A 25,776-nucleotide genomic window follows, 5' to 3' on the forward strand; every position below is an offset into this window, starting at 1 on the left:
ATAACATATATGTGATGAAACTTATATTTAAGAAGGAGAAAGATGAAATCTTTTATTTTAGAGTGCTATGAATATCCATCTTGAAATAAAATAATATAAAAAATATTTCTTTAAATCAAACGAATAATTCAAATTATATTGGATGGAGTTGTTGTGGCTTTCATAAGATGCATAATCGATCGTAAAATCACTATTTATATATGTTTAAGAAATAAAAATATACCAAGAGACGATATTACTGATAACTAGAAAAAGAGCGTGTGAAGGTAACGATAGTTGATAGAGACAAAGAATAATTTTATCAAGAGAAATACTTTTGAGAAAAAAAAAAGTTTAAGGGATGCCTTTTGGCAAAAAACCAACATTAGTTTTTTTAAGAAAAAAAAAATATATTTTGTTGATATAGAAAATAAAAGAAAGAGTTTTCTTAATTAAATAAGTTTATTTTACTTTGATTATTATTAATTAAACTCAAGTGGAAACAAAACTATGGCGGTGCTATAACACGTGCCGTGGATACTGTCGCCCGACCCCACCGCAGCGACCAATAGTGGTTGATGTATTACTGCACGGGGACGGCACATCAAGAATATTACCCGTACCCGTTCCAGCTCCTCGTATCCGAGCGAGCGTGCCGCAATTGGACAGCAGAAGTGGACCCCAAGTCCCCGGTTGCGGGTCCCGGAGGGGAGACGAGGCGTCGTCCGAGATCAACGTCGTGTGTTTGTGATACTAATTTAGTCTTTATTTAGGGCTTTTTTTTCCTCTTTAGATGCGATCGGTCGGTATAGTGCCGCTTTCGCTTTTTAGTTCTTAATGGGACATTATTCTTACCGAACCCGGACGCAAATAAACTTTGGCGAAGCGCTTTTTAGTTCCTTCATCCTTTTTTACGGCCTTTGCCAGCCCTTTCGCCTACTCTCCGCTTCTCTCTGCTCCGCTGTCTTGCCGATCGCAGGCCGCCGCGAGCGTGGGGAACGCCTTCTTCCGGCAGCGGACCAAACAAAGATTTTGCGTCGTAATATCTCTTCTCTCGTCTGTGTTTCGAAGTATTGGTCTTCTTCGTCTTCGCCTACGCCTAATACTGAAAAAGATTAGAAGGATTTGTTTTTTCCGACACTTTCATGGTCACGGTCTTTTTCGTTCGAAAAGGTTTGTTCCTTGACCGTAGAAAGATTCTACGGTGAGATTACTCGTATCAACCTTGATCGTCGTTGTCCAGTAATCTTTGACGGCATGGCTCGTGATTTTTTCTGATGGAGACCCGGTGCTCTTGCTTTAGCATCTTACTGAAATCATTCTTTTTTGCTTTTTAATGCATAAGAAAGAGCCGACAAAAATGGTTTAATCTGTTTAACATTTTTTTGTCTTAGTGTGTATGAAAGAGACAGCGATAGATTCATCGTTATCGGTGATATCTTCCATGTGGAAGTTAATTTGATCAATGACCATTGATAACATCAGACACAAGGTGCGCGGAATGATTGTCTGAAAGTATTTTTATGTGTGTTTGATGACTTTTATGATATTACAAATTTTAATTGTGAATTCTTGAAAATAATCACTGAGCTTCACCATTGTCAGGTTCATAAATGAGTAGCCGTATAACTGCTTCGTGTCTCTTGTTTATCACAACTGGGTTCTTATTTTTGATCGTTTATTAAATTTACATGGATTTCTTATTTAACCTACTATATATTTTTATTTAGAATGTCTTCTTTGCTTAGGCTTGAAAGGTGTTCATTGATCTTGTAGAATTTGTATCGATTATTTGGTACTTCAAATTTTCTGTTAACATTTTCATTCAGACTCAAAGAGAGGAAAATTCATCAATTTTTTGTTTTCTCTAAACAAGTATGCCTTTTGGTGGCTTACTCTATATATTTTGTGTGCTCAAATCTCCTCGTGCTAGCAACTCCAACTGATCTATTTATTGGTTGCTGATAGTTGAACTTCCAGCATGGATGTGGACCTGATTATGGAGCAGGCAATTCCTTCAGGACGTTTAAGTGGCATTATCTTTGACTTGATGACTGATGCTGATATAGTAAGTCTTTTAATGCTCAATTCAAGATACCAGTAATGCATTGGGTTATTTGCATTTATTTAGCCTTTTTCCATCCAACTTGTAGTTCGTTGCTTATTGTGCTGCAATAATTTATGGCAAACAACAAAATTGTCAATTTATCTAGGAGTTATATGAGAATTATCCTCGCTCCCACATTTTGTGTTTGTTGTGTCTCTCCATCATTGTTTCAGATGATTTTGGTCTCTTTTGAATCGAACCTTCAGATTATTCCTTTTGTAGATGCTTCAGAATTTAAGCAGATATAACAAACACTGACCTTAAACCACATTATAAATGCCTATAATTCTGTAGGTCATTTACATATATATACAAATTGTTCTATTCAACTTATAATTTTATGCTTATTCTTGCTGCAATATTCTGGAGCAAACATTATATTTGCTGACTATTTAGGAGTAACAGGAAAATTATCTCACTCTCCTATGCTTTCTGTGTTTGTCATCTCTCTTTATCCTTAGTCCAATTTCTTGGTTCTTTGCTGAAAGAATTCCAGATGTTTCTTTGATGCTTCAGGAGGACCTAATTAGATAAAATGAACAATAACCATCACATTATTGTATATCATAATGCATTGGTTTATTTGTGTGTCTATAATTTTTGTTCAATTTAGCTTGTAGTCAGATGCTTACTGTTGCACAAGGTCTTAAATTGAATGACAGTGTTATTGATTTATATATGAGTGAGAATTTTCCTTGCTCTCTTGTACTTACCATCTTCGATTTATCTCTTCATAATATTTAATTATTTATAATTGGTTTTGTTTTCAGTTACCATCTTCGATTTATAATTCTTTGCAATTTTTTTTTCTGATGCTTTAGAAATTAAGTAGATAATTGAACATTAACCTTCTTTTTATTTACTTGTGATTTTCTTGATGTCTCATATATACCTCTGTCATCATGGTACTCAGCAAATTATAAAAAAACCTTGATTACATTTAGCTTCACCAAAACTTTAGCCAATTTTATCCCTAATTTCTTCCTCAGTTTACATGGTTAAGATTTTATTTGCACTATGCTGCCTGCTTATCCTGTTTAGTTGTCCTTTACTCTTTCTGTAGTTTTTTTCCCTCCACTTGTATTTTCATGGCTCTCCTCACACATATAAACCTCTCACATTATTTTTTAGTAAGATAAATTTGTGGAGAGGGTAAACAACTTCTGCAATTGCTGCATTTTCATGGAGTGCTGTTGTAGCTCTGCAATGCCACAGCCACAATTGCGCAAGTGAAAGGGTTCATATAGTGAGACACTTGTTCCTGCTTCGTCCATGGTTTTTGGTGTTCTCAGATTGTTTTCGCGTTAGCAACATGTACAGGACATGCAATATCCTGTGCAGTCTCTTTCGCAGCCCCATTTTGCTTGGTTTTGCAGCATATTTGCTTGAGCTTTCTCGTTTGTAAGTCTCGGTAATGGACTAGGCTGGGCGGTCATTGTATGGAGTGGAAAATGGTCGAATCAACGCTTTTTTTCTATGTCAATGCTATGATTTTGGTTGATGGCCCAACGGTGTCAGTGTGAAACTTTGGCCATCTCAACACCCTAGAGTACTTTAAGTACACCCAGGTCCGAGTGATGGTGTAATACCTTTATTGAGTCTTGTTTTGTTCAGTGATCATTTGGCTTGTACCTGCCTTCAAACCTTTTGTGTGCGACAAATCGAACTCGTTTGCAAGAGCTTTTTATTCCTAATAAAATGTAGTTGCTTTTGTTTTTCTGTGATCCTGGTTTTTTTACATTTTTGCAGGCGGTGATAACACATGACTCATGCATTCGTCTTTTTTTCTCGGATCTTAGTGGTATTTTGGTATATTAACTCTGCAAAGAGCTAGGAAAAAGAAACTGATTTCTAGACTATGGTAAACTAATCAATTGTATAATAGTGATCAATTCTCTGTTTCTCTCTCTCTCTCTCTCTATATATATATATATATATGTATATATATATATATATGTATATGTATATATATATGTGTATGTATATATATGTATATATATATATATACATACATATATATACATATATATATATATACATATATACATATATATATATACATATATATATATATACATATATACATATATATATATACATATATATATATATACATATATACATATATATATATATACGTATATATATATATACGTATATATATATATATACATATATATATATATATATACATATATATATATATATATACATATATATATATATATATATACATATATATATATATACATATATATATATATACATACATATATATATATATACATATATATACATACATATATACATATATATACATACATATATACATATATATACATACATATATACATATATATACATACATATATACATATATATACATACATATATACATATATATACATACATATATACATATATATACATACATATATACATATATATACATACATATATACATATATATACATACATATATACATATATATACATACATATATACATATATATATATACATATATATATGTATATATACATACATATATTTACTGGTTTATTTTTCTTTTCCCCTGTGGTGGATGATTCAGAACGAGATAAACAGCCTTTTACATATTTTTACTCGTTATTGGCTTCGTTGATTGGAATTCTAACTTTCTAAGAATGTCTAAGCTGGATGACGTTAAAAGGATGGTCACTGATCTACATAATAGGATTGTGGTTCTGTAATGCTGTAGCCACATTCATTTACTTGCTAGTTATGCTTTGGAAACCTAGGATGGTCTATTTAATTGATGAGGGCTAGCTATATGTCTTGTCTGAGAAATTACTGTAGCTATCTAGTTGTTTAATTAAGTTTTCACATTGCTGATTATATTTGGTGTGTCTGAAAAAGAGATTAGAATACTGGGTGACATGTGCATTGTTGCCAAAGCAACCTTCTCTAAGTGTCATATTTTTCTTGCCCTTCACTCCTCTTTGGAGTGGTAGACACTTCTGTCTCAGATTCTGTAGTCATACTTCTCGTCCTCCATAATTAATGAGTTAAATTTGATGTAAAAATGTTGAAGTTTGACCCTTTCTTTTTTTGCTTTGTCAGACCAGTCACTGCTGTTCTTGAGGAATTATACACTTAGTTGCTTTCACTTTATAAATAGAATGATCTGGTCTATTCATGAAACATCAGTTATAAGTAATCTTACTACCTTTATAGCCATTCTAAATATTTGTGTAAATTTGGTTTTCTTCCTTCTTTTTGTCCTTACGTCTTGTACTTTCACATTCCAATTTCTAACTTCTTCTGGATTCTCTTTAAATAGGAAAAAATCTGTAATGTTAACATTGTAGAGGCTAATGAAGTGACTAGTGCTAAGTTAGGCTTGCCAAATGCATCTTCACAGTGTGCAACATGTGGATCCAGAAACATCAGAGATTGTGATGGTGAGCTTATATGAGCACTGTTGGTTAGACCCTATTTTTATTTATAATGGAAGATTTTATAAATTGATTTTGCAGGTCATTCTGGGTTTGTTAAATTGCCAAAAACAATTTATCACCCTTTCTTTGTCACCGAAGTTGTTCATATTTTGAATCAAATCTGCCCTGGATGCAAGACTGTTAAAAAGGATCTAAAGATGAAGGTTGGATAACTCAACTTGCACTACATCTACTGTTGTATGCAGGACAGGGAACATAATTACATGCACAACATTTGTTAAACAAATGATTAGAAGTTAAATTATAGCTTTTTCTTTCTTTATTTCAACATTAGTTTCAGGATAAAATTATTAGAACCATGTTGATTTTGAAAAATTCTGAATTTGATGTGCTGGTTTTCATGGAAAGTGAGAAACAAATATTTTATTTATAGAGGTGAGGCAGCATACCTTTTTCCCTTTTTTATGTCATTGTTTCCCTTGGTCATGCAAAAGCTATGGAATTTGGATGTTGATTGATGCTTGGCAAGGCTTGAATACCAAGGCCCAGGACAAATATTGTGGACATTTCTGAATGATGGAATTGCTTATAGTTATAGGTATTAATGGTTTAGAGTGTCATTCTAGAATTTTGAACCTCATGGTTTTGTGGTCAGTTAGAGAAGATTCAGAGGGAAGTCACTGCCCATTGTCTCATCTCCATTGTTATCAGAAATCATAATTAGACATAGATACAAAGGGGTTTTCGTATTTCTTTTGTTTATTATTTCAGTTCTGACTTCTAGTATAGCAGCCTCAGTGTCGGGCCAGAGATGGGTCTGCTGTGGACAATTTTAAAAGAAAATGAAAGCACATAAAGTGCACAAGAAGACAGGATCCATGAGAGACTAACCTAGTTTGAATAAATCCTGCATGTGCAGGCTTGTAAGTTCAGATATAATGTTACTAATCTCATTTATTAAGAATCACAATTATGCATTTGATGGTCCTTTCAAGCATGTATCTAATAAAATGTGGAATCTCTCTTTTTTAGAGTCTGAAACCATCTGAGATTTTTCGATTATTAATGCAGAAATCATGGCTGTTGTATAATATCTATAGAAGGCACATGGAGTTGAGGATCCTGAAGCTTTACCAATGGACATTATGATCCATACCGACATTGTTTTGTGGTCAAAACAGTGGCTTTCAGTTTCATTGCATGAGTGTGTGTTAGTACAGAACTGAATTTGTGCCTTGTAATTATGATTAATGCCAACAGTGATTTTGTGCCTGGTCTAAACCTGCACCTTCGATTTGCACAGAACTGAATGCCAGTGCCATGCCAGCCCTGCTGACTTTTGTGCATGAGATTTGTATGTGCTGAAGTCTTGTGCATGAAATTTGTTCAGCATGACTTTGGCTCTGGTTGAGAGCAGGCAATATGAATTTAAGTATGTTTCTGAGAGTTATGTGCATTAAGAATTTTTAGTTAGCTAAACTCTCTGATTACTTGGTCATTGGAAATAGAACCTTTGGCCCTCCCCTTCCCTACTATTGAACTTGTACGTCAAATAACTTTGCGTAAAAGGGAAAATTGTAGTTAAGAGGTGATTTCATTTCATTTGTCTTTTTTTTCTTGGTGTGGTCACAATTTCAAAATTTTATAGTTGCTATTCTTAAGGGACTAATTTTTGGTGGTGGAACATGAATATGTAATTTGAGCATGGTTTATTAGTTGAAGCTATAGGCATCTTTGGATGATGGACAATTTTGAAGTTTGAACCTTTAGCATTCTGATGGAAGCGTGGATGCTTTTTTGCTTATTGTGCATGTGCTGTATTTTTTTGGAAGTTAATGTTTCTCCTCATTGATGCTTGTGGTCGTGCTAGGTTTGAAATGGAACTAAAATAGTAAAATGTGCCATAAGCTGAGGGTTAATGATCATCTGGTTACTGTTACTTTGTCCTTCTATGTCTGCTTTTGATGCCATTTTTTTGTATTTTTCTGTCCATAGTTGTGGGATTATAGCATCATGATTTTATGTTGACCCTTTATGTTTTTGTTGCTGCATAACATCATATTATGTTATCCTCAGTAATTCTCATGCATGTCTTATCATTCAAGAATCTTATGGCATGATTTGATTGGGCAACTTGTTCCCTCCAGGGTTCCGTTATCCTAGAGGCTAGTGAGAAAGCCATTGGAGAAGGTATTTACATTCTAGAGGCTTTTGGAAAGAACCTTACTGTTCTTCAGAGAAGGTTGCTGAAATTGTGCCGATCAAAGCTGTTGCTTCCTACTCGGAGTATTCTGGCTCGTAACACAAAAGTTCGTTTCATTAACTTGAAGAAAATTTTGAAGACCAGAAAGGTAACTTGTTTAGTTACTTGGGCAGGACAATTTTTGACCGCATTCATTGGTCATTTCTGAGATGTCAGTTGTTGTCTAAGTTAAGAATTATTGGTGCAGTTTTGTAACATCAATTATGAATTGGTACCAGTGAGTACTGGTTGGACTATGATACACACACACAGGTGGTGGAAGATGGAGAGTGGTGTGGTACCATGTGACTAGAAGAGGCAGCAACATAGTGACATGAACAAATAGCTGTCGAGGAGTAGTGGTGGTGGGGAGGAGGTAGTGACTCGGGAAGGAGAAGTAGCAATAGAGTAAGAGAAGAAAAAATAATTGAAAGTATGATGGGCATCAGCATCGTGTTGAAGGCTTACCATTGATATGGCTTAGTATTGGTGAGCATATCACCTGGGAAGCTTGATGTGATAAGCTTATTGGATGCTGAGCTTATTGGTAGTGACTCGGGAAGGAGAAGCAGCAATGGAATAAGAGAATAAAAAATAACATTGATATGGCTTAGTATTGGTGAGCATATCACCTGGGAAGCTTGATGTGATAAGCTTATTGGATGCTGAGCTTGAATCTAAACTGAACTGAATGAAATTGCCTAGTTTGCATCTTGATCTGTCATAAGACTCATAAAAGTCGATTAGTACCAGCCAGTAGTGTTGGAACTTCAATCTCTTCTCTAAATTTTCTTTCACACTGGACATTCACATGCAAACCACCCTTATTTTCTGATGTTATATAATTACAGACTGCAGACATGTTAGAGTTCATCATTGAAGCATTTAGGCTTATATATTATGATGACCCTTTTTGACAAGAAATAAACTCTACTCATTACTCTTCTGACTATTGTATACGTATTGGTATTTGTTGGTCCAACTAAAATCATCTGGTCCGGTGTGGAACAGGGGTTCCGTTGCCATATGAAATTTTTAATATTTTCTGTGGCAGCTCATTTTTTTTCCGGTTTCCCATGAGGCTTCTCTCTCCTTCTCTTCTCTGCCTCTTCTCCTCATAACATCATCGCCGCCCCACCACCTTGTAGTTGCTGCTTCATAGTTGCTCTTGTGTGTCACCGTCATCCGTCAAAATATGCCTTCTACTTTTCCTTTTCTGCTTTCTCCTCCTCTTCCTCATATGCTTTGACTTGTTTTTCCTCCTTTTCCCCAACTTCCTCCACTCTTTCGTCTTTTCTTCCCCCTCTGCCATACATTCTTCCTTCTTCTCCTCCTCCCCTCATCTTTTTCCCTTTCTCCTGGTCTCGATGGTATTGACCTGTACCAAGTGTTAGCTGCTGATTGGTATCAACACTGGGGCATAGTAAGCCTTGGTCTAACTTTCTAGTTAGTAAGGACAAATTTTCCTGTCACTAAACTGAACAGGCTGATTATTTGCACTGTAACTTTATTCTGTCATATACTTGTAACTTTTCTTTGAAATTTTTGCTTGTAGTTTAACAATTCGTCATGTTTTCCCTTGCATCTGGGTTTTGACAATCGTTATTTTACTCTTATCATGCATGTACTACACAAACAAAGAATTGGGTGTCAAAAGATTCTCAAGTGAGTTGCAAGTACTGTGCTGTAAGTAGACTAGATGTCTGTTTTATGAACTGCATTTTTCTCCTTGCAATGATTAGGAGGGGGTTATTTCTATCTTCTAACAGAGGAAAGCAAATGGGTGGTACCCCCCAGTGAAGTTTAAGATCTCATCAAAAGACATTCTAGGTAGGAGAAGCCTTTCAATAATAGCAGAAGTTAATGAAAAGTTGCCAAAGAAGTTTCACAGTCAGAGTCTTAGTGAAGTACTTCCTGAAGATTATTGGAACTTTATACCAAAAGTTTCACTGCTGCAAGGAGCTAAGCCAAGCAAGATTGATCTGACACCACATCAGGTACCAACTTTGGTTCTTTGATACATATCTTTGGTTTGTGAATTTAATCATGATATGCTACATCAGGTACCTACTTGTTTTTGTAGGTTTTCATAACCAGCTAATCATGGGTCTAGTTGTTTTACCATGGATTTTAGTCATATTTCTTAGATTGGGGCGTTAGGGCATGGACCTTATCATCATGGTATGGATATTGGACTGGGGCATGTCAAAATTTTCAGTTTTATTGCATGCCTCAATGCTGGTAACAAGCAGACATGGTAATTGCTGGTGGCATTTGCCACAGAAGCATTTTGGCTGATATGAATATTATATGGCAACCCACTGCAGTGTCAGCACGCTTCCATATTTTGGTTGCCTTGCTATGCTGGTAGTGTAACTTCATGACTAGCAAATGCTTTTTTTGATCTTTGGTTTGTGCAGCTTGAACTCCACTGACAATATACATGTGATGGATATGATATTTTTTATATGAAACATAGGGAAGTAGACATGGGTTGGATACTTATATTTCTGACCTCATGTCTATAGTGATGGAGTATTTTTTCAATGAGAAAAAGTGAAAAACCATAGGTCATTAATTATAATTTTGGGTTGGTAAACTTGCAAAGGATTGATGTGCCTTCACTCTAGAATTCTTTGTTTATGATTTTTAAAGAGTTTGATTATTCATCCACTAAGAAATTATGTTGAAGAATACAAGTAATTTCTTGTATTGGTCATAACTTATGTGAGATTATAATCCTACTAAAGGAGAGGGCGAGCGTTGGTGCCGCAGTATGGTTGCTTCTCGGCGACTTACGTGACCAGAGTTTGGGCACGAGAAGCTTTTCTGTGCCTTGCTGGGGTAGGACTGCATACATTGGCCAACATTTTTTTATTATCCAATTAAACGAGTGGTCTGTTGCAGGAGTGGTTGATGACCAAAGATTCTATTGTAGGATTTCATTGTTAACTTCTTTCCAATTTTTTTGGTCTGGTTTCTATTTTTCAGTTTAATTTGGCTAGTGAAGGATTAGCATGCACTGTTGCCACTTGGGCATGCCTACCTTCTCATTAAGAATTTGTCATGGTATTAGAGAATTTATATGGGATTTGACTGATAATTTCTGCCATTGTGCAGGGCCTAAGATCTGATAATGCACAAAAGACTGGTGGTTTTCTTTGTGTGCATGATTTAATCTTAAAATAAGCTTTTGGACCTGATTTTTTGATATCCATGTAGCCAAGGTTACCAAGGCCCATTCTTAATAGAAACCATTTAGAGAAGAAAGAATTCTTTTCGTCCATTGTTTCTTATGACAATGGTAGTTATCCCACGATACAAGCAAAGGTTCGACCCCATATATCCCTAGCATATTGCCTACCACAAGCCTCCTCCCATTTAACTTTTAGAAAGCTTATGTGCTACTCAGGCCCATCAGTCAAAGAGGCTAACTGAGCAGGCCAATCCACAGCTCTATTAGCCTTTTTGATTGCTGGAGTGATATTTTTCTTGCACATATTTTATTTTCTATATAATGCTATTAATACACATGGTAAGTGGGTTATTTTTGTTCCTTGATAAAGGAGAATTAATTATGTGAATAGTTTTAACTGGATCCTTGCTACGAGTGCACGCTGAAATAGAAAAAGGTGTAGTGAGATGGGATTTGTTCAAGATGAGTTTTGAATGCATCAGGTGCTTAAGCCAACCTGCCATGATTGCCTTGTCCAAACTGGCGGTGGTCTCTTGTCAGCTTGGGTGTCCTTGCTTCTGTACACGTATCATGCTGGTGGGATATTGGCATAGGGCAGCTGGTGTCTCGAGCACATGCCCACATATAGTTGCATGTGCTGTGAGCTGTGCTACTGGATATGCCCATGCTACAGCATGTGCAATGGTGCATGCTTACACAAGTACAGCTTAAAGACGATGAACTCTGCGCTTGTTTGATTTTTGAATTTTTTTATTGGAAAAACATTTCGAAAGGTGGTCTAATTGAAAAAAAGGGATAAGCTATAGCTCGTAAAGAATTTAATTTACAAATAAATGGCAATAATTAATACTAGCATGTGGTTTAAACACTATCATATGGATTAGTAGCATGTCGAATTGTGAATATCGTGCCAAACACAGCCCTTAAGGCGTCACATCAGGGTTTGGCCAAGGCACATTTTATGCTGCTGTTAGAACCCTTGTAGATTCTAAACTTGGGGTTGATCTCTTTAGGGGATCGGCTTCCTTGGAACTCTATAGGGGTTCCTCCCTCCAAGTTGGTGCTCAAAGGCTGCAGAAAAGATTCATCTATTCCTTATAAAAAGAGGAGGAATACATGGCTATTTATAGGGTTTCTAAACCCTAACTCCTAATAGGACTCCTACTCAAGACTCCTACTTCTAACCAACTCCTAATAGGACTTCTACTCAAGACTCATATTCCTTTACAACTCCTAATTCTTTTCTAAGAAATAACCTCCTAACCTTAGCCGGCCTCTTCACTTCTTTAATAGGGGTCGGCTTAGGTAGGTTTTACATAAATGTCCATCTCAATTAGGACTCTCCTAGCTAGAGTCCTAACAGACCCGCCCTCTTCAAATCAGCCTTGTCCTCGAGGCTGACGATTCATGAATTTTGGGAATTTGATCTTCAAGTCGTCATAGTTCTCCAAAGTGGCATCTTCTGTTGGTAGGTTCACCCACTGTATTAGCACTTTAGTAGTGGGTCGTCGTCGTCGAGTCACGATCCGTCGATCAATAATGGCACTTGGTTGGGTCTGGAGTTCTCCTTGGATAGTCATATTTGGTAGGTGGCTTTGGGTTGTCTCCAAGCACCTATTTACAACTTTTGTCTGACCGTTGATTTGTGAGTGATATGTCGTACTCCTTTTCAATTTAGTACCCTGCATATGGAATAACTTTGTCCAAAATCTGCTCGTGAAGATGTAAGTAGAATTTATCATAAGCATAATGCATCCCTTATAGTGTAATTCTTTTGAGTCCCAATTGTAATGAGCCACGGAGCTTGGTGCTTCCTCCAATTTTTTTATAATCTTACTAGTCTCTGAATCTTCCTACCATTCCATCTTAATATCCTCAAGGAAGTCACTGGTCGGAAGTGAAACGGTCGAAACTCCAGCTTGCTCGGGTAGCTGCGAAAGCGCATCTGCAAGAACATTCTCTTTCCCCTTTTTGTAAGTTATTTCATAATAAAATCCAAGAAGTTTTATTACCCATTTTTGCTGCTCAGGGGATGATATCTTTCGCTCCAAAAAGTACTTGAGGCTTTTATGGTCGGTTTTAATTTGAAATCGTCGACCAATCAAGTAGGGTCTCCACCTCGTTGCTGCGCGCACAATGGCGAGCATCTCCTTATCATATGTTGACTTATTTTGATGGGAGGGAGATAATGCCTTGCTAGTGTATGTGATTGGTCAACCATCTTACATGAGAATGGCTCCAATTCCGACTCAAGATGCATCGGCCTCAATAATGAAGGGTCGGTTGAAATTTGGTAGTGTTAGCACCGGCGTCGTCGTCATGACTACCTTAAGTTTATCGAAGGCAGCGAAGGCTCTGTCCAACTATTGGAAGACAACTTTTTCCAGTAAGAAAGTAAGTGGTGCATTGATCTTTCCATAGTTTTTTCATGAACTTACGGTAGTAGCCTGTTAAACCCAGAAAGCCATGTAGCAATTTTATGTTCCTCGGGGTAGGCCAGTTTTGCATTGCTTCAGTTTTGAAGGGGTCCACTGTCACACCTTCCTCTGATATGATATGCCCAAGATATTCCACCTTCTATTGAAGAAAGCAAAAATTCATAGTGGTTATTGTGTGTTCAAAAAGTGGTTTTCGGTATGTCTTCTTTGCACACTCATATTTGATGATACTCGGATCAAAGGTCCAGCTTTGTGAAGATTTGTGCTCCCTTTCATCTAGCAATTCATCTGCTATTGGAATAAGGTATTTTCCCTTGATGGTTATGCCATTGAGAGATCGGTAATCAACGCATATTCGTCATGTTCCGTCCTTCTTGCGTACTAGTAGCACCGGTGAAGAGTAGAGGTTGCAACTTGGCCGAATAACTCCTGTTTCGAGCATCTCTTTTACAATCCTTTCTATTTCATCCTTCTGGAGATGTAGATATTGATATGGCCGAGTATTTGCTGGAGGTTTGCCTGAAAGAATCGTTATATAATGATCATGCCGACGGGTAAGAGGTAGGTTGTACGGTTCGTCAAATATATCTGAAAATTCAGCAAGCAAAGGAAGTAGGTTTGGATCTTCAAATTCTATTGGCTCTCCCTTAGTTTGCTGCTCAAGTTGTACCAAAAATCTGCTGCATGCTTTATGCAAAACCTTCTCCATTTGTTGTGTGCAAATCGTCGTTACGTCGCCCCCACGTTTCCCGTTCAGTATCACCTGTTTCTCCTTACTATAAAATTTCATAATTAGTTGCATAAAATTCCAAGAAATATCACCTAATGTCGTCAACCATTTAATTATGAGCATGGCCTCATGATCATCAAAAGGGAGAAGGAAGAAATATGCAATTATCTCTTGGTAAGGCCTCATGATCAGCAATAGTTTCATTTGTAGGCGCCTACAATCATACTTCAAAATCCATCCATCGGCGACCTTAACGTCAAACCTGTTGTAATTCTCGATAGGTAAGGCCATCTGGATAGTAACCTTACTGTTTAGAAAGTTATTAGTACTGCCCGTGTCGATGAGAACAGTGATCAGTTGTTGTTTGAGAAGACCTTCAACTTTCATCGTTTGCGGGTTTGAGTAGCCGGCTAGTGTATGTACTGTAACTTCGATCGGTTGTGGCTCTTCTTCATGTTCAAGGCTCTCTTATGGATGTTCAATGACCTCTTCTTCTATTTGTTCAATCATAAGAAGACTCCCTTTACTACAGCGATGCTCACGGCTCCACGGCTCGTCACAATGCCAACATAACCCCTTCGCATATCGCTCCCGAAGCTCTTCTCTTGTTAACCTCTTTGGTGTAGGGACTTGGTCGACAGTAGGGGGGGCTGAGGGCTTTAATATTACTGGTTGAGGAGCGACCCTAGTCCTCTGAGCTTCATGGTTCAATTGCTCCTCTTGATGTCGTGCGAAAGAGATAGCTGCCATAAGCGTATATGGTTGTCGCTCTTTAACTTCTCCTCGGATCTCTGGCTTCAAGCCCTCAATGAAGGTCCTCAATAGCTGTTTTTGAGACCAATCACGAGTTTGATTAGATAACCTTTCAAATCTGGTTTGGTACTCCTGAATGGTAGAGGTTTGTTGGATTTTTGCTAGTTGTCCGTCAATATTCTCGTAATCGGTTGGTTTGAACCGGATCAACAGTCCTTCTTTGAATTGTCGCCATAAAAGTACTCCATAAGTATGTTCAAACCAGTCAAGCCACTATATAGCATCTCCTTCAAGATGTATAGCTGTAATTTTCACCATAGATGCATCCGCAGTTTTATGGTACCGAAAATATCGCTCCGCGCACGAGATCCAACCAATCGGGTCTCCTTCTTCCCATCTAGGGAAGTCCACTCTCATGCATGGATAGTTGGGGTTGGTCATAAAGCTTCCCCTCTCTTGGAAGTCATATCATCGGGCTTGATGCGATTGGGCAAAGCTCTCTCCTTGATGTGATTTTTTCGGGCTTAGTGGTCGGCCCAATCTGAGTTCGGTAAAGAGCGTCCGAATCTTATCCTCCATTCGCGCCTCGAAGGCTTTGAATTTAGCATTGATTACCTCCTCAGATGCCATAGTATATGCCGCCAAATCTGTGATGTTAAGATCTCTCTTTTGTCGTCGGGTTAAAGGCATGTATTGGTTGAGAGAGGTGATGGTCGAAAAGGTTGGTGGATTGGTGGATGTAGGCTACGGTTTAGGCTTATTTTGTGGCTATTTTGGGTGCAGTTTGAGGGTGTGGTTTGGTGGAGTTTTAGAGCTATAGATGAAAGTTTTGGATCTGTGGTAGATGGTAGCAAAGGTTTGATAGAAATAAGTGGAAGTTACAACAAGTATGTGATGTCTTGTAAGAGTAGAATTGTCGTTGAAGAAACAACGATTTCTCGACGTAATTTCCACTAAAAACTTGAGAGAATTGAGGAGGGAATTGATAGCAAAATCACAGTTTATATGACAACAAGGATATCTAATTTAATCAAGAAAATTTCGGCAGTATAACAGCAAGGAAATTGGTGCAAGTTGCGATTGCAGAATTCTCGTCGAAAAATTTCAGCGGGTTACGACGAAAATTTGCAGCAACACAAAATTGTTTTTAGAGATGAATTTCTTAATAGATCAATCTTAGATGGAAGCCAAATTGATCTATGAAGTGTATAAGAAGTTTCATTAAAAAAAGATTACAAATAGATGGGTTAAGGCAACAATATGCGGCTGAAATTTTCTGCAGCATAAATTTTTAAGTATAGCAGATTGGACGTAAAAGATCAGCGGTTTATATTGAGAATTTTTTGATGAAACCAAAGGGAAATCCACTGTTAGAAAGTGTCAAAGCTATTATAAAAATTTCGTAGAGATTTGGATAGAAACAACGTAGTATCAAGATCAAACAAACAGTGCTATGCGGTTGAAATTTTACAGTACAAATTTTCAAGTATAGCAGATTAGACGTAAAATATCAATGATTTATATTGAGAATTTTTCGACAAAACCAAAGGAAATCTACTGTTAGGAAATGTTAAAGATATCATAAAAATTTCGTAGAGATTTGGATAGAAAAAACACAATAGCAAGATCAAACAGACGGTGCTATACGGTTGGAATTCTGCAATGTATCTTTCGTTGTAGAGATGAAAACTTTATGACGAAAAGTTTATGCAGCAATATAGGAATAATTTTTTTTTGGGATTTTCAAATAAGGATAACTAAATTGCAGCAGCAGTAAGGTAGAAAACCAGAACCTGTTGCAATTCACGGGGAGATCAAAGGATGATCCGTGGTGGTGGAGTTGACGGCGAAATTTGGCAACGATCTATTAAGCAATTGTGGGAATTGCTTTGGGTGGTTGTGGAGGGTTGATGGATGGCTGTGGAAGGGCAGCGAGATGCTAAGAACGCTGCTCTGATACCAGGTGTTAGAACCCTTGCAGATTCTAAACTTGGGGTTGATCTCTTTAGGGGATTGGCCTCCTTGGAACTCTATAGGGGTTCCTCCCTCCAAGTTGCTGCTCAAAGGCTGCAGAAAAGATTCATCTATTGCTTATAAAAAGAGAAGGAATACATGGCTATCTATAGGGTTTCTAAACCTCAACTCCTAATAGGACTCCTACTCAAGACTCCTACTTCTAACCAACTCTTAATAGGATTTCTACTCAAGACTCCTATTCCTTTACAACTCCTAATTCTTCTCTAAGAAACAACCTCCTAATCCTAGCCGGTCTCTTCACCTCTTTAATAGGGGTCGGCTTAGGTAAGTTTTGCATAAATGTCCCTCTCAATTAGGACTCTCCTAGCTAGAGTCCTAACAGCTGCCTGCCTTGATGGTAGATTGCTACATGGTGTTCTGCCTGGCTGAACAAGAAGACTGTTTGTTGCTTTTACTTGTATGGCAAGATGTACACAACAAGGTCATGGAGGAACCCCATGTTGTAGGTTTTTGTGTTATTCTTATAGTTTTGTCCCACAGTGTGGTCTCACCCAATTCGGGTATCCATCTTACATAAAATGTGTAGCTAAATGGAAAAGAAGAAATATCATCATTGTTTAATTATGCATCCAGATCTTCTGTACTATTAGGTTTTACTATCTTAAGCATTGTTCCATGGATTTGATGTAGTGATAGTGATAGGTTCTTGATGCAATGCTCTCTATGCAGTTATCTGATTAGTTTTCAAAGCTTTAAACAAGCTATTCATGTTGAAAAAGATATTAAGGGTGTCAAGATGGCCAATCAACATTTTCATCTTTGTTGCCAACCTCAAAATTAGTAGGGACATTATGACTTTTGTTATTTTTGGTGTTAAAATGTTACTTAGCGTATTGTCTGTACATTAAATTCTAGCAGTTACCCGTATTTTGAGAGCACACTCTTCTTTCAATTTTATATATCTGAAAACTTGCCCGTTCATCTTCAATTTGGGATATTTTTAGGCTATCTTTCTATATTATTTTATCTACTACTGGTTGAATATAAATATTTTTTGTTTTCAGGTATTTTGCTTGTTAAGTGAGCTTGATCCGGAATTTATTCAGCAGTTTGTTTCAAGGCGTGAGCTACTGTTTCTTTCTTATCTTCCAATTACTCCTAATTGTCAACGAGTGGTGGAGACATCACATGTTTTTGCTGATGGTCCAAAATTATCTTTTGTAAGTTGCTTCTCTATGTGCATGTTGTATATGTATGTAGGTTCTATAAGATTGCCACCTTGTTTGTCGAGTTGCTATCTCACTTTGTTTCCTTTATGCTGACATACTATGTCTTGTCCTTATGCAGGATGAACGCACGAGGGCTTATAAAAGGTTAGCAGATGTAAGTAAGAAAATTGGTGAGTTCAGGCATCATCAGCAGTTTGGTCCTCTTGCAACCTCTTATACCATGAGCCGGGTTCTTGACTGCTTTAATGCTTCTAAGGCAAGATATACAATTTTTTTCTCTCATGCATGTGGTACACGACATGGATGTGATTCTATAATGGTTTTGGATCACCATGCTATGGCATGGTAGAATGTTAGAATTGGGTCATGATAGCATGTTTACCATGCTTCACTCTACATGATTATATTTATGTGCCTAGTGCTGGTAACCTACTGGCATCATATGAAGAGATCTTAATCTGAAATATATTCACATCTGTCACCAATCATTTTCATGTTACATGTGAAGCTTGTTTTTTGCAATTTTTCTATTTACTAATGCACTTTTCAGAAAGTACGTTGTTAGCTGCAATTAATTTTAGTAAATTATACTCAGGAACTGCAGTTATTTTGTTCGATCATCAGTCAAATGTACGTTATACGAATGGATGTTTGCATGTAGGATTCACATATGCTATAAATTTGCATCAATTTATGTAGGTATCTTATTTTATGTGCTCATACTTTTTTTTCTTTTGTCATTATAGCTACATGCTTCTAGTTCTTCAAGGGGAGATTCTACTTCTGGAATAAGATGGCTGAAAGATGTGGTTTTAAGCAAAAGAACAGATAATGTATTCCGCATGACTATGGTTGGTGATCCAAAGATCAAGTTGCAGGAAATTGGTATTCCATTTGATATATCTGAAAGTTTGATTGTTGCTGAACAAGTTAATTCATACAATTTAGAAAAGTTGAACATGAGTTGCAATCTTCATCTGCTCAGAAAGGAAGGACTTAATACTAGAAGCAAAGGGCAATTAACTTCACTTCATAAAACCAATCAACTTCAAGTTGGTGATATAGTGTCTAGACCTTTGGAGAATGGGGACATTATATTAGTTAACAGGCCTCCATCTGTGCATCAACATTCTCTTATTGCTTTGTCTGTGATGATCCTTCCTATTCAGTCAGTCATTTCAATTAACCCAGTATGCTGTGCTCCACTATTAGGTGATTTTGATGGAGACTGTTTACATGGGTATGTGCCACAATCCATTGGCTGTAGAGTAGAGCTTCAAGAGCTGCTTAGTTTAGACCACCAGTTATTTAATGCACAGGATGGTAGAAGCTTAGTTTCACTGACACATGATAGCTTAACTGCTGCATATTTGCTAACAGCAAATCGGGAATTTTTGAACAAAGTTGATATGCAACAGTTAGCTATGCTGTGTCCTTTTCCAATGCCGCCACCTGCAGTTGTTAAGACTCCTAATTTTCAGATTCCTTTATGGACTGGAGAACAACTATTTAGCATGCTTCTTCCTCCAACCATGGATTTTGGTGTAAATTCAAGAAATATGATAAGTAAGGGTGAAGTTATGGCCTCTCTTGGAGGATCTTTTTGGCTACAGAATACTACTACTGGTTTGTTTACTACCATGTTCAAACATTATGGCAGGAAGGCTCTTGATTATCTCTGTTGTTCTCAGGAACTTCTTTGTGAATATTTAACATTGAGAGGTTTAAGTGTTTCCTTAGGTGATGTTTACCTCTCATCAGATTCATATTCCCGACGGAAAATGATGGATGAAATATATTTTGGATTGGAAGAAGCTGAGGATGCCTGCCAGGTTATGCAGCTGATGTTGGAACCTGAGATGGAGATCTTGAGGAATCAGAATAAAGATGAAGATACATTAGATTGTATTAGTCAATACAAGATTGCTTCAGAAAGAACATGTGTAAGCCAGGTTTCTATTGCTGCTTTTAAGAATGTTTACCATGATCTTTTAAGTCAAATATATCAGTTTATTAACAAGGATAATTCAATGTTGGAAATGATTGATGCGGGTAGCAAAGGTAGCTTGGTAAAACTAATTCAACAGGGTGCATGTCTGGGTCTTCAACTGTTTGCACATCCACTGCCTTTTACGGTGCCTAGCAAACTTAATTGCTGTATGTGGAACAATCTGAAGGCATTGGATGGTGGAATATCTGATGCCGCAAAAAGTTCGTGTGGGCAAAGCTCCTATGCTGTTATTGGTGCTTCTTTTCTTGATGGTTTAAATCCATTGGAATGTTTTGTCCATGCAATATGTGGCCGTGCTAATCTCTTCACTGAAAATGCTGAACTTCCTGGAACTTTGACAAGAAAGCTTATGTTTTACATGCGTGATCTATATCTTGCTTATGATGGAACGGTTAGAAGTGCTTATGGTCAACAAATTGTGGAGTTTTCTTATAGCATATTGGAGGATTCAACTGAAGGTGGGGAATCATGTGTTGCATATGATGGAAAGGATGCTGAATATACTGGATTAGGTGGTGAACCTGTTGGTTCTTGGGCTGCTTGTTCGATTTCAGAAGCAGCATATGGATCTCTCGAGTTTCCAATGAATAGTTTGGAATATTCTCCGCTTATGAAATTAAAGGTTATATTTTCAACTGATTTATTACATCTAGTTACTTGAACAAATTGATGCTGATTTTTTTCCTTTTCTGAGTAATGTTTTAGCTAAATGATATGCTTTCCACATTGATATATTTCTGACATTTCCAGCTAATAACAGCATATTTGCTTATCACTGAGTTGTCTAGATGTCCTTATTTTTTATCATAGTAGTTTTTTAATGCTCTTTTGTTATATTTTATTTCATGCTTTGCATGGCAGTGCATACCTGTGTAGGTTTTTAGTTACCTTTTGCCGTATTTTGTTTGTTATAGTTGTATTCCTAGTGTTTACTTGGTGAGGTACTAGTTGTGTGATACACCCATAAGAAAAATGTTGTAAAGTTATTTCATGCCAGTTAGGTCTGTACCACTAGTAGAGTGTGGTAATTTCTAACCATGTTATCCTTCAGTCTCCAATGAATACAATGTATGCTTTTGACCAATAAGCGCATACTTCTTTGGGGGGAATATATCTGATGTGACTTCCGTGGAGATAAATGATTGATAATTCAATATGCAAACACTACTTAGGTGCTTTTTGGAACAAAAAATGTTGGAAATGCCTTAAAACTACAATATAATGATCTTTATCTTGTTCAAGGATATGATAGTTAAATGTTTTGTCAGGGAAGGATGAGGACATTGTATTTTAAATATCTCAAAGATGTCTATGGGATGGGTCATTTTCTCTAAAGAGTTCCCCAATGTTCAGATAAGCATGCCATTAGCATTATAATTTTGAAAATTTTAAATTTCTTTAGGTCACAGGAAGATGTACTAATTGTGATTTGTGTCCACATTTTTTAGCTTTAGTAGCTAAAGTTTGGTTTCAAGTGCTCTTGTATACCTATTGAACTTGTGGACTGATGTACTGATCTTATTGACACATCAAGAATTTTTTAGTTTTCTTAGTGGATTAATTCATATGTAGTTTGCTGATTGGCACACGCCAATCAGATAATATTTTGGTACATGTATTGGTAACACTATCTAAAGCCTTGACCTGAATTATTGTGCATTCACGTCTTGCAAAACAATACTTTCTACTTCTCATACTTATGTTTAACTTTTGAGTTCTTGTCATTTTCTATTTCTGGTTGCCTCTTTGTTTGTGTTGTGAATGAGTTTGTTTTCCTTGACACAGATGGTGTTGGACTGTTGTAAGTCTAATGCATCTACAAATCACACTGCCTTACTTTTTCTTTCAAAGCGACTGCATGGTTGGAGATACGGTTGCGAGTATGGAGCCTTGGAAGTGAAGAATCATCTGGAGAGAGTTTGCTTTTTCAATTTGATCATCACTGTCATGATTCTGTCTGTGTTTGGTTTTCACCAACTTTTTCATCAAATGATTTGGTTTTCTTCTATTACTTTTCATGAATAACATATGTTTTTCTGATGTTGCAATGTTAGTTATGATGGCCATGATGTTCAAGGGACAAATTTTAGTCCATGGATCATGCATTTTCATGTGAGCAAGGTATTGGACTTTTTGGAACTTTTGTGGATGTGTACTTGATCTAGATAGTTTTGGTTTACAAGAGATATAATTATTTTGTATTTTTGTGTTTACAGGATAAGATGTTGAGGAGAAGATTAAATGTGCAACTTGTCAAAAATGAACTCATAAAACATTACAATTGTATGAGGGAAAGGATGAATCCAATGCTTCCTAGATTATGTTTTGTAAGCAAGTCAGTCACTGCTTTCTTTGCAGCACTGTCCTCCATTTTCTTGTAAATAAATTTCAAGATTCATTTGTGTAATCTGCTGCTTGTACTGACCTCTTCCTTGCTGACATTTACACATATTTTTGATCCCATATGCTTGTAAATTGAGCTTACTTGTTTCATGTTTTTTTCATAACTGAATTGGGCAATTTAAGCGAAGACATGTTGAGATGCAAGTAATGCTTGAATAACGTACTGTTATATATCACAAAACATTTTAATAGTACACTAATCACAAAGCCATGATGCTCTAAACTATTTGAGGTCAAGCGACATGGATTTTTTAATTGTTACCTCTATATAAGGTAATATCCTTAGTTAATCTAAGATCATTTGAATCTTTGATGTTTCTAGAAAAGTATCTTGTATCTCTAGCTCAGTGCACTATCAATACTTATTGATTCACATGATCTAATTATAAGATCTATCGGTTTCTCTTAAATGCGTCTATATTATCTTGGGTGAAACCATTTAATCTAACTGTTCAGGAAGGAAAATATTTTCTTTTCTATTCTTGCTTCTAATGACATGCATTATTTATCAGAGCCTGGTGAAACCATGATTTTCTTGCACCTAAATCATTCCAAATCACAAGTGAACTTTAAGCATTTTGGTAGATAACTTAGTATTTGGAATTCATTTAACTAAAATTGACTGGAGGGAAAGCTCTGGTGAACATGGTATGGTTGTTCATCTGTGACTTGGCATCATGACTTTCATTCACTAGTATACTTTTTTTCAGACTGTTATTCCCAAACTACCTCATTTCTAGGTGTCTGATGCACTAAGACATGAAACTCAATTGATCTGATGTAGCCTGGCAATGTGTACATCATAATCTTGAACTTTTTTTTGCAATACTAATATTGCAGTTTAATTTGTATATTAAGTCAATGAAAGTTATAAGGCATGTGTAAATATGGTGTTTGAATTTGTCGATATCAATTTGTTGTTTGACAATACAAGTATAATTTGTTCTCTTGTACAAACATGAACTATGCACATAATATGATGTCATTAAGTTTGTGGAATCTATTTTTCGGTATTTGGGATCGACTATATGAATCTTATTGCCATTTTCTATAAAAAGCAATATCCTTAATTAATTTAAATCTTAAACAATTCTCCGTTTTATTTCTTATTGAAGCCACACCTAATTCTACTTTTACCATAACATTCTCATCTCATTGACATAAGTTAAATATATATGTTGTAGAATATATTTTTCGATACATACGAATATTTCATTACTCTTACCTTGTACTCAAGCCGAGATTACAGAATTTGCTTATTGTTCAATGTCCTCTATAGATTCTTTTTTTATTTCCATTAATTGCAGAGTACTTGAATTGACTATTATGATCATTCTTAAATGTTATCTCACACGTTGTGCTAGGTATTGCCTTCTTTTTATGCAGGCTGATCATTCTGACATTATGCCCTCTAGTTACCTTACAAGCACTGACCTGTTATGTTTTCCTTGTATTTTTTGAAAAATGCCTACATGACAGGAATTGTTCATCAGCTTATAAGTGGAAGGAACATGATGACTCTTTCTGTATGTCAGTTGCAGCTGAAACTTCAGAATCACTAATACAGTTGGATACAATAAGAGATATGGTGATACCACTTCTACTTGAAACACCTATTAAAGGTTATGATTTTGTCCATTAAGCTGCTGTAGCTTAGCACTTTGTTCATTTGCTGTTATAATTTCAATTATTTATCTGTCTTTACTGAAATTGTAACTGCTTTCTCATTTACCATCTAGGCTCTTTAACTGTTCAAGTACTTCAGAATGGAGTAGATATATTTAAGGAGAAAATTTTCATTAGTAACAACAGATTCAGTTGTTATCAGTAACAAGTCTGTGCCAACCCATATATGTAATGCTTCCGCTGTTGCAAGTTGACCTGTGCATGCTTTTCTGAAGTTTGCTACCCAACCAGGTGGTATGCATCAGTCCAATCAGAAACCAGAACATAAGGTCTGCCTAGTTTCGTGCGGTACATGGCAAACATCCTTATAAGTTATAACTTATAAGAATATCCTTTTCGATCTAAACTAGTCAAAAGCTTGTCCATTTCTTAATTCTTTGATCTTGGATCTTTGAATATGTTAAGAAGACGAAGAGGAAGAGGAGGTTGCAGTTTTATTGGCTTTGAGCTATACTGGGGCGTTGTTGAGATAACTAATGATGTATGAATTTTTTTGGTTTCCTCATTTATATTTATTTACTTTGGTCGCACCCTGTGTTGGTTCCCAACTTTATGTCAGTTATGTTATCATTACCATACTGGTCCAACCAAGGACCGATATGGGGTGGTGCCACTGGTGCAGGCATTATATACCAGTTGGGCTTACCAGACCAGGGACTGTCTAATTTCAGGTGGTGTACATGCGGTACAAGGGTTATTGTCCGGTAAGTATTTGGACTGGGCTTATTACTTGGCTCTTTTTTCTAAAATTTGAACTCCAATAAAAAACACTTCTATCTTCTGTCTCTCAGGCAATTCCCCTTGCACTGTTTGTTGTTGTTCGCCAGTCCATACTTCTCTCCTCCTTCCTCTGCTGCCGCCACCTCGTGCCGCCACTCCTTGTCTTCCTTTCCTCTATTTTGCTTCTCCACATATGCTTTTCTTTTGTATTTTTCTTCTCCTTCTCATCCTCCTCTCTCCCCTTTTTCTTGTTTCCTAACCCAGATATAAAAGTAATTTTTTTATGTCATCTAGGTTACTAATTTTTAATCTTGCCGCTTCCTATTTTCATTAATCATGGATTCAAGTGCCAGATTTGGATCAATATCCAAATATAAAATATAACAAGATACTGTGCACAGAAATAGTTTATTTGTCAAAAGTGTGCAGACACTAACCTTATCACTTGTTATATCTGAGCAGATGGCAGGCCTTCTATGTTTGAGAAGAGAGCTAGGTAACGAACAATTATCATCATATTGTTTCTTCTGAGGTCACACCTTCACTTTGTCATTTGAAGTCTAGTCCCTATATGCATGAACATAGAAATGATGTTTCAAACCCAAGTTTTCTCTTCCAGTGCGCAAAAAATTAGCTATGGAGGGAATCCTGCCTTATTATCTAAATGAGATGTTGGAAGGTGTGATCCACATAGGCAACATTATGAAGTTAAGAATTACATGCTATTCATGGTGTTGTTGACATGTCGCCCTTATTTGAAGCAACGAAACTATATGTTTCTGTTAATGTTTTTGAGTTCAATTCATAATTCTATTTCTGCATGGTAATAGCAATTGAAAAAAGATAATTTATATCGAGAAATTAAT

At 36.5% G+C, this 25,776-nt stretch overlaps 1 protein-coding gene across 4 annotated transcripts in view; it reads left to right on the top strand.

Annotated features, from left to right (window-relative positions):
* Positions 1-846: 846 nt before the first annotated feature.
* The window catches only part of LOC135583166 (DNA-directed RNA polymerase IV subunit 1-like), a 32,096-nt gene continuing 7,166 nt past the window's right edge, over positions 847-25,776 (top strand). Inside the window, exons 1-15 of one of the 4 annotated variants that reach the window (XM_009413175.3) lie at positions 849-1,018; positions 1,374-1,471; positions 1,948-2,047; positions 5,408-5,528; positions 5,604-5,728; positions 7,673-7,876; positions 9,409-9,453; positions 9,537-9,764; positions 17,926-18,081; positions 18,209-18,346; positions 18,837-20,723; positions 21,887-22,056; positions 22,156-22,222; positions 22,318-22,436; positions 23,984-24,126. In XM_009413175.3, the coding sequence (XP_009411450.2) occupies positions 1,961-2,047; positions 5,408-5,528; positions 5,604-5,728; positions 7,673-7,876; positions 9,409-9,453; positions 9,537-9,764; positions 17,926-18,081; positions 18,209-18,346; positions 18,837-20,723; positions 21,887-22,056; positions 22,156-22,222; positions 22,318-22,436; positions 23,984-24,126 (3,490 nt within the window). In that variant the 5' untranslated portion in view covers positions 849-1,018; positions 1,374-1,471; positions 1,948-1,960. Of the gene's footprint in view, positions 1,019-1,373; positions 1,472-1,947; positions 2,048-5,407; positions 5,529-5,603; positions 5,729-7,672; positions 7,877-9,408; positions 9,454-9,536; positions 9,765-17,925; positions 18,082-18,208; positions 18,347-18,836; positions 20,724-21,886; positions 22,057-22,155; positions 22,223-22,317; positions 22,437-23,983; positions 24,127-25,776 lie in introns of all 4 variants that reach the window. The other 3 variants (XM_065120716.1, XM_065120714.1, XM_009413177.3) reach the window with 3 other exon arrangements.

The sequence above is a fragment of the Musa acuminata genome, chromosome BXJ2-8, assembly GCF_036884655.1.
Source record: "Musa acuminata AAA Group cultivar baxijiao chromosome BXJ2-8, Cavendish_Baxijiao_AAA, whole genome shotgun sequence".
Taxonomy (NCBI): Eukaryota; Viridiplantae; Streptophyta; class Magnoliopsida; order Zingiberales; family Musaceae; genus Musa; species Musa acuminata.